The sequence below is a fragment of the Perognathus longimembris genome, chromosome 26, assembly GCF_023159225.1.
Source record: "Perognathus longimembris pacificus isolate PPM17 chromosome 26, ASM2315922v1, whole genome shotgun sequence".
In the NCBI taxonomy this organism is placed as follows: domain Eukaryota; kingdom Metazoa; phylum Chordata; class Mammalia; order Rodentia; family Heteromyidae; genus Perognathus; species Perognathus longimembris.
The window spans coordinates 3,623,352-3,632,283 of NC_063186.1; the positions used below are offsets into that span (position 1 = coordinate 3,623,352).

Consider the following 8,932-nt stretch of genomic DNA (forward strand, 5'->3'; position numbering starts at 1 on the left):
TGAACTGAGACACACACACACACCACACACCTCGGCACAACTACTCACCGCTAAGAGATAAAAGGAGAAGAAAAGAAAAACTAATGTCCACACGAGGCCAGGGCGACGCTCCCGCCCCCACAGCCTCCGGAAGGACGGCGCGTTCGTGGACGAGAGAGGCTTTTCTACCAGCACCTCCATATTGGGCCCTGAGTGACCACGAAGCGCAGGCACTTCCGGCCTGGGGAGAGGTGCGCATGCGCCTGGGCCTCCCGGGCCAGCGGGCGGGCGGCGGGCGACTCGGCTGTCCACTCGCGAGACTTGCGATATTATGACTGGCCTCGGAGGGAACGCGAGGAAGACACGAGGACGCGTTCCCCCGCCACCGGAAGCACAGCCCCAGGAGCAACCCGTTCTCCTCAGCCCCCTAGAGGTTCAGGAAAGTATTGCCTCTGCCGGGAGCGACCAATCGCAGCGCGGCTACTCGCCGGGGCCGGAGCGCCCTGATTGGACGAAAGCCGAGGGGGGCGGGGCCTCGCGCGGCGCTTTGACACTGGGGCTCCGCCCCACGTCACTCGCGGCATAATCGGCCTCCAGAGCACGCGAGCGTCCATAGCTGCGTGAGGGACGCGCGCGAGAGAGAGATTCCAAAGCCCCTCCGCAGGCCCCTCAGCAGGCGACGGCTCCTTCCCGCCCCACCGGGCCCCCTCCACACCTGACACCTGCCTGTCACCCGGTGCACGCCCGCACCACCCGGAGACCCCGCGCCCGCCACTCCCTCCCGACATGACGGGCGCCCGCACCACACCCCGGTGGGCACCGGAGCCTGCGGGACCCAGCCCTGCCAAGCGCAGCCGACGGGACCAGCCGGCGCCGCCACCCAGCCTGGAAGACCCCTCCAAGGGGACGGCGGCCCCGGCCGACGCCCACGACGGCCTCACCTCCGTGGTGGTCCTGGCGGCCGGCTGCGCCCTGCAGGTGCCCCTGGGCCACGTCGATCTGGTGCTGGAGCCTCCGCCGACCTCCGTCCTCACCGTGGACCTCCTAGGCCACCGGCTCGTGCTCATCCCCCAGGACCTCCTGGGCCCCACGCCCCAGGGCCCGCCCGGGGCCTCCTCCGACGGCCTGCTCCTGGACGCCTTGCTGCTGGACGCGCGCCCCGAAGACGTCGTGATCCAGCAGGGCCTCTGCTGCGAGCCCATTCCCGAGGTCGCCCGCCAAGAAGAGGCCTACACCCAGGATGCCCAAGACGCCGAGGACTCCGATCTCGACTTCCTGGAGCCAAGTTGGTCCAGCCCTGAGCCTCAAGACCCCAGCCCACAACTTGGTTCTGCAGCGCCCACCCTCGATCCAAGCAGCCACAACGCTCAGTCCGTCTTCAACCTGGATTTCCACCTTCTGAGGTCGGTCCCCGGCTCGCCGCTGCAGCCTCTGCCTCCGTCTCCCAGCCCGGGTTCAAATCCGACCAGCCGACCGAATCTACCGGCGTGCCCTGCGCGCCCTCCCCGCCCCGTGTGCAAGGCCCGGAGACGCCTGTTCTGAGATCCATTCCACTCCTCCTGCTAGCGTCTGGTTGAGGGTGGGAGGGGGTCTTTTAGAAGCCAATGGTGGTGTAACTACAAAGTTAGGATTTGGGGAGTTGATTTGGTTACTTGGTTTCTGAGTTTGTCTGCCTATGTGGTGTTGGTTTTTTTTTTTTGTATCAATGCAGCATTTTTTAACTGGCTGACTAGGAAATCTGGAAGAATGCCTCAGCCTTAAAACACACTGCTTGAAATATATATGTATGTATGTATGTGCATGTATGTATGTATATCAAATTTGAGACTTTGAGTTAGCTGTTTAGGGCCTTTTCCTGCAGAAGTCATCCTCAGACAGTTTCTAGCCCCCCACGCCACGTTTTTGCTTCAAACATCAGCTCTAGCACTTTGCTTTACAAACTCACTTTTTCTTCAGTGCCCTACCATTGAATCTCTTTGCATCCATATTGAAAATCATTCTGCCAGCAGCCAATGGCTAACGCCTGTAACCCTAGCTATGCAGGCTGAGATCTAAAGATCAAGGTTCAAGCCAGCTCCAGCAAGAAAGTTGTGAGACTCTTAGCTCTAACTAATCAGAAGGGGGTAAAAAAAGCCAGAAAAGGAGCTGTAGCTCAAGTGGTAGAGTGTTAGCCTTGAGCACAAAAGCTCAGGGACAGCACTCAGGCCCTGAGTTCAAGCCTGAGGACTGGCATAAAAAAAAAAAGCTGGAAGTGGAGCTGTGGTTCAAGTGGTAGAGCGCTAGCCTTGAGCAGAAAAAGCTAAGGGACAGCGTCCAGGCCCTGAATTCAAGCCCCAGTACTGGCTTATATATATATAGTCATTTGTTATTTAGTGGACTTTGGCCCTAGTCTCTGCTAATTTATGGCTACCTTTTAACCATGGATTTAGCTCCCACCAGGCACCAATGGCTGATGCCTGTAATCCTACCTACTCAGGAAGCTGAGAGCTGAAAATGGAGGTTCAAAGCCAGCCTGGGAAGGAAAGTCTGTGAGACTCTTTTCACCAATGGTGGCCAAAAAGCTGGAAGTGGAGCTGTGACTCAAATGGTAGCGTACTAGCCTTGTGCACAAAAGCTCAGGGACAGTGCCCAGGCCCTGAGTGCAGATCCTAGGACCAGCAAAAACAAACCTAGTTCCCTTTGGGGACTCGAGCAAATTTTCAACTATGCACGTTTGTGTCTACAAAACAAAAAACTTGAAACAGTGATCATAGACTTTTTAAAATTACCTTAGCAAAGAATTTGTGTTTTTAAGTAGTAGGATTTTTGTTTTGTTTTGTTTTTTTTAAAAACTCTCCAACTCCTGGATATTGTAAAATATTTTCTCTGTTCTGGAAAAGCTCTTAGTTCTGAGGTTTGATATATGTATAGTTATAAGATCCTAAGTCTACTTTGTACATAGTTGCTAGTGTATAGAAATAATTTTTGTTACTCTGATCTCCAACAAAATTACTTAATTTTTTAATACATATCTATGTATTTCTTGGTTGGTTGATAAGGACAATAATATCTCTAAATAACGAGAATTTTGTCTGTTTTGATAAACACCTTTGTAGTTTACTTTTCCCATCTTATATGTTCTGTTGATGCTTCTAAGTTTTATCATGAAGTAAAATGGTACTGTCCAGGGTTGGCAGATAACCCGTATCTTAACTAAGAAATTCGTTTTTCCTCCTTTTGATAGTAGGTGGAAAAAAAAAAACACACAGAAATTTACATTGCATTTCTGTTTTGTTTTTGGATGACTACAAAGGTTATGAGATTATTTTGCATGTTGAATATAATGATTGAATTTAATAAATTGTGTGTATAGATACAAAAGTTGGCATGAAATCTTAAGCCACTGGGGTACACACAGGAAAAATAGCAAGAGAACAGAGGAGACCAGTTTTAAATATTGGGTGCCCTTCTGAGCACTTGAGAGAGAAGTAGAAGGAAAAAAGGACCAGAGCAATTTCATAGTTCAAAATATGAAAGGCTGACATGTTAAGCTTTTGCGAATTTTTGGGGGATGTGTGGGGTTTTATTTTTGTGGTGTTTTCTCAAACTAATTCATGTGGCAGTCTGCACTGATAGAGCTTGTAACAACCAAGTATCCTTATGCTTCTGCTGTATACCACATTATTTTCCACATTTCTAATTCCACCCTGAGTTGTTTTTTCTCGTTATTGTTTGAGAGGAGTTTGTTTGTCTTTGTTCATGTGGTTACTCCTAATACTAAGTTTTCCATTATTTCCAGGTCTGTCTTATATTTTCATGATTAAATAAATTACTATTAATAAAGCTGACATTTTATATGCTTGTTTTCTGTTCAACATTTAATAGTTATCATTTAAATTTACCAAAACATTTTACCAACTTCTGGGCTCATTTTCCGTTCATTCTTCTCTGTTCTGTTCTCATAGTATAGTTTTAAATGTAAACGATTGTCTTCTCTTTCCCTTCCTTTCCTTCTTTCCTCTTTCCTTCCTTCCCTCCTTCCTTCCTTCTTCCTTCCTTCCTTCCTTTTTTCTTTCTTTCAACAAAGTCTTGTTATGTAGCCATGACTGACATTAAACTCAGAATTCTGCTTCAGAGCCTCCCAAATGCTAGAATTACAGACATGCATCACCTCATTCAGCCTATGCTACGCATTTTAAGGAGTCTTCCCTACAGGGCTTATATGCTAAATTTTAGTTTTTGTATATCTGCAAATTTTTCCATCATATCTGCAAAAATTATATTTTGACTGAGTTTTAAATTCTAAAAGAAAAAGCCAATATACTTTTACAACTTTAGAGGCCTTGCTAGGTTACTGTTCGTGAAATTTATTGTTTGCGGGTAAGAAATCTGTGTAGTTATTTATATGGAATCAGGCCACTCACTTTCCTGTTTCCTCGAGTTGAATCCCTTGTCTATTTATCCAAAGTTTAACACCCAAGTTGTATGATCAGTTTTGTTTGTTCAGTGTCCTAGATGGAATCAAATCAGCATTCATGTGGACAAGCTTTCCTGTGGGTTATCAAAAAGACCGGATCGAGTTCTCCCATTTCATTTATTTGTCCTTCGAGTTTGGTTGATCCAGGAAGAAGTGTCCTCTTTGATTCTCTAAGCTGTACAGATTGTCCGATCCTCATTCCGAAGCCACCAAGACTTGGTGGCCATTGCCACCTTTTATAGAGTCTACCTCTTCTCTTCCAGGAGAAGAAAAAAAATGTCTGCTTCTAATACGCATTCTCATATCAATCCTAATTGGGGACTTGTTCAAAATTTCCCCAATATCCTTTGAAGCCAAATGGTGGGTTCATAGAATGGAAAGAGTACCCTCATGGAAGGTCTCATCTACCAAGGTTTCCTTATACACTTCAAAAGCCTGTGTAGCATTCCCGCCCTGCTAGAAAAGAAGGAAAGCAGCTGGGCACGGTGGCTCATGTCTGTCATCCTAGCTACTCAGGAGGCTGAGAGCTGGGATCTCAGTTCAAAGCCAACCCAGGCAGGATTGTCCAGGAGACTCCAAGTCTGGCTAACTACCAAAGAGCTGGGATAAAGAAATGTGCGCCTGGCGTTGACTTCCACAGGCCTGTGCATACATGGGTACACACGCGCGAGTGCACTATGAACGTGTGTGACTTAACGCGGGCCTGGGCGGGTAACCTGGAATCGCCTAGCCCGGTGAAATGGCGGCGGCGGCTAGGCTGAGGCAGGACAGTCTCCCACCTGGGGAATCCCGCCTCGGATGGGGCCTCCCACTGGCCGTAAGTAAAGGTGTCTCCTTCCCTCCCCAAGCCCCGCCCCCAAAGCCCCGCCCCCGGGGCCCCGCCCCACGCTGAAATCCACCAATCACAGCGCAGAGACCGGGTTCGCCCCGCCCCCTGCCTCCGTCATTGGGGCGGGGCCTCGAGGGGGCGTGGCCGGCCGTGACACTTTACGACCTGGGTTCCGCTACGGCCCTGGGTCCTCCCTCCCCGACCCCGCCCCTTCCTCACCCCACCCCCTCCCCCGGGCGGAGGCCCGCGTCCCCGGCCGGACCTGAGAGGCCTGGCGCGCTGGGCTCCGGGGCGCCGCGGGGACGAGACCCCACCCGGCCGACCTGCCCTCAGCCTTCCCCTCGCCTCCCCGGGCCCCCTCCACACCTGACCGCGCCCCCCCCCCCCCGCCGTCGACATGGCGGGCGCCCGCCCCGCGCCCCGCCGTCCGGACCGGCCCAGCCTGGAAGACCCCTCCACGGGGACGGCGGCCCCGGCCGACGCCCACGACGGCCTCACCTCCCTGGTGGTCCTGGCGGCCGGCTGCGCCCTGCAGGTGCCCCTGGGCCACGTCGATCTGGTGCTGGAGCCTCCGCCGACCTCCGTCCTCACCGTGGACCTCCACGGCCACCGGCTCGTGCTCGTCCCCCAGGACCTCCTGGGCCCCACGCCCCAGGGCCCGCCCGGGGCCTCCCCCGACGGCCTGCGGCTCCCGGGCGCCCCGCTGGACGCCGACTTCCTGGAGCCCCGCGACGCCACCAGCCCGCAGCCGGGCCCCGCGGCGCCCAGCCCCGATCCCGACCTCCGCGGCGCTCGGTCCGTCTTCCACCCGGCCCCCGGCTCGCCGCTGCTGCCTCTGCCTCCGTCTCCCAGCCCGGGTTCAAATCCGACCCGCAGGCCCGGCCAGCCCGTGCGCCCCGCGCGCCCTCCCCGCCCGGCGGCGGCGTGCCAGGCCCGCAGACGCCTGTTCCAGGGATGAATGGGACGCGCGGACGCCCTGCTGACAGCACGACCCCGGCCGCGGTCCGGGGGGCGGGGGGGGGGGGGCACCGACCGTCCAGCCTGACACTGAGGCCCCTCAGGCGCACCCTTACCCAAGCGAGGTGCCAGGAAGAAAGAGCAGCTTCTAGATCTCTCCATCCTTTGTATTTGATGCCAGTGTTGGGGCTTGAACTCGGGGCCTGGATGCTGTTCCTCGGGTTTTTTTATTTGTTTTGTTGTTGCTCAAGGTTAGCCCTCTACCACCTAAGACTGGTGTGTGTGTGTGTGTGTGTGTGCGTGTGTGTGTGTGTGTGTGTGTGTTTCTTGGTGGTTAGTTAGAGATGAGAGACTTTCATGAGACCCCTCTGCCCTGGGCTGGCTTTGAACCACCATCCTGGGATCTCGGACTCAAGACAGCCAGATATTTCTGGACTTTTCCACAGACTCATTCTCAAGGCCTTTCCATTGCACGTTGGCATCGACCACCGCTGGGGAAATACACTACACCTTCACCAACGTAAAATCACTGTGCCCGTTTCCTTCCCAACCAAGAAATCACTAGGCTTCCATATATGTTTCTCATTATGGAAAAAAGTTTAGCCATGTCTTGTTGGTGGTTGATGTACATGACTGCATAGTGTTTCCAAATAGCAAATATCTAACCTTCTGGAGATTTTCTCATCTGGTTTAGTTTTCATTATAAATGAATATTCGTGTTACGTTTTACCAACAAGCAAGCACTGGTGTGTGTATTTCTTTTCTAAATGTGTTCATCTGGTGATTTTACCCAATAGACTGATGGAAAATGTTTGTATCCTGAGGGTTTTTTTTATCATGTAAAGTAACTTTGTACTATTGAAAAAAAAAAAGGTCAATTTATTCCCATACTGGCTGGCTTCATTCTGTAAAGGAAATAAAATATTTGTAAAGCTGAGGTCAACAAGATCATTTCAACACATTGATAACTATTCGATGTTACCACCCTACATCATACTTCATCAATTCTTTCCTTTTGTTCTGACACTCTCAGTCTAATCTGTTTGCTTCTTGCTGAAGAATATCTGTGTGTGTGTGTTTATGCCAATACTGGGCCTTGGACCCACATCTTCTCACTTGACTTTGTTACTCCAGACTGGCAACTCTGTGCCACAACTCTACTTCTATTATCTTAACAAGTTATAAGTACATCTCATAACTTTGTAATAATACTCAAGCTCATCCCAAATTTTATAATTCTATAATTATGAGATTATAGAATTACAAGGAGCAGTTATTCCTTATTGAATTGAATTGAATAGAAAGTATTCTCTTTATTGTCTATTAAAATGTTCATTTCGGGACTGTATTTACTTTTCAAGTTTAGTGCCTCATTTTTTATTTTTCTAGTACTGGGGTTTGAACTCAGGGCCTTGAACTCATTTGGCTTGCTTACTCAGCTGGTGCTCTTCCACTTGGGTCATACCTCTAACCCAGTTATTTTGCTGGTTAATGGGAGATGGACACGTTTCTGCCCAAGTTAGCTTGGCATTGAATTCCTCCATGTGTCAGCCTCTGGGGTATGGGACTATGGCCTTGTTCCATTTCAAAAACTTCACTGCTGGGCTTGTAATCCTAGTTATTCAGGAAGCTGCGATCTAAGGATCACAGTTCAAAGCCAACCTGAGCAGGAAAATCCATGAGACTCTAATCTCCCATTAAACACTGAAAAGCCAGAACTGGAGGTGTGGCTTCGGTGGTAGAGTGCCAGCCTTGGCCAAAGTAAACTGAAGGACAGTCATGGAGTATAACATGGATGCTGTCCTAAATGCCGTAAGAAGTAGGAAGAGTGATGTGATATAGAACTTTCATGTCCTTATGGGGCTGGGGATGTGGCTTAGTGGTAGAGTGCTTGCCTAGCATGCATGATGCCCTGGGTTCGGTTCCTCAGCACCACATATATAGAAAATGGCCAGAAGGGGTGCTGTGGCTCAAGTGGTAGAGTGCGAGCCTTGAGCAAAAAGAAGCCAGCTCCTTTGACGTATCCTACGTGGTCACTGTATATGATTCTGGTACACTGGATATTGTATATATGCCTACCTGGACTGGGGAAGGAAAGAAAAATGAGGGCATAACAGATATCACAAGAAATGTACCCACTACCTTATTATGTAAGTGTACCCCCTTTGCACAACGCCTTGTCAATAAAGTTTAATTAATAATTTTTTTAAAAGAAAGAAACCAGGAACAGCGCTCAGGCACAGAGTCCAAGCCACAGGACTAGCAAAACAAACAAAACAAACAAACAAAACAGAAAGGTGTGCTGGGCATGCGGCTTGGTGATAGAGTGCTTGCCCAGCATGCATGAAGCCCTGGGTTCCATCGTCTGTGTCACATAAACACAAAAAGCCCAAAGTGCCAGGTCAAACAGGAAACAAAAAAGAAAGATGGATGAGCTGCTGCCACCCATCGTGAAAAATTTACTAGTGGATCTGAAGTCACTAGAGTCATCCAGAGTCACACCCCTGACTCTTTGCACATTGGTGCACAATGATTTGCAAATGAAGTCAGGATCGACTCCGTGTGTGTGTGTGTGTGTGTGTGTGTGTGTGTGTGTGTGTGTGTGTGCCAGTCTTGGAGATTGAAGGCAATGTCTGGGTGGTGTCGCTGACCATTTTGCTTAAGGCTACTTCTCTACCACTTGGACCACAGCTCCACTTCTGCCCTTTTAG

General features: G+C 50.4%; 1 protein-coding gene across 1 annotated transcript; it reads left to right on the forward strand.

Annotated features, from left to right (window-relative positions):
- The first annotated feature begins 765 nt into the window (after positions 1-765).
- Positions 766-1,521, forward strand: LOC125342317 (proline-rich protein 23A-like). The gene has a single exon (XM_048334444.1). The coding sequence runs from the start codon at positions 766-768 to the stop codon at positions 1,519-1,521; it is 756 nt and encodes a 251-aa protein (XP_048190401.1).
- Positions 1,522-8,932: the final 7,411 nt, after the last annotated feature.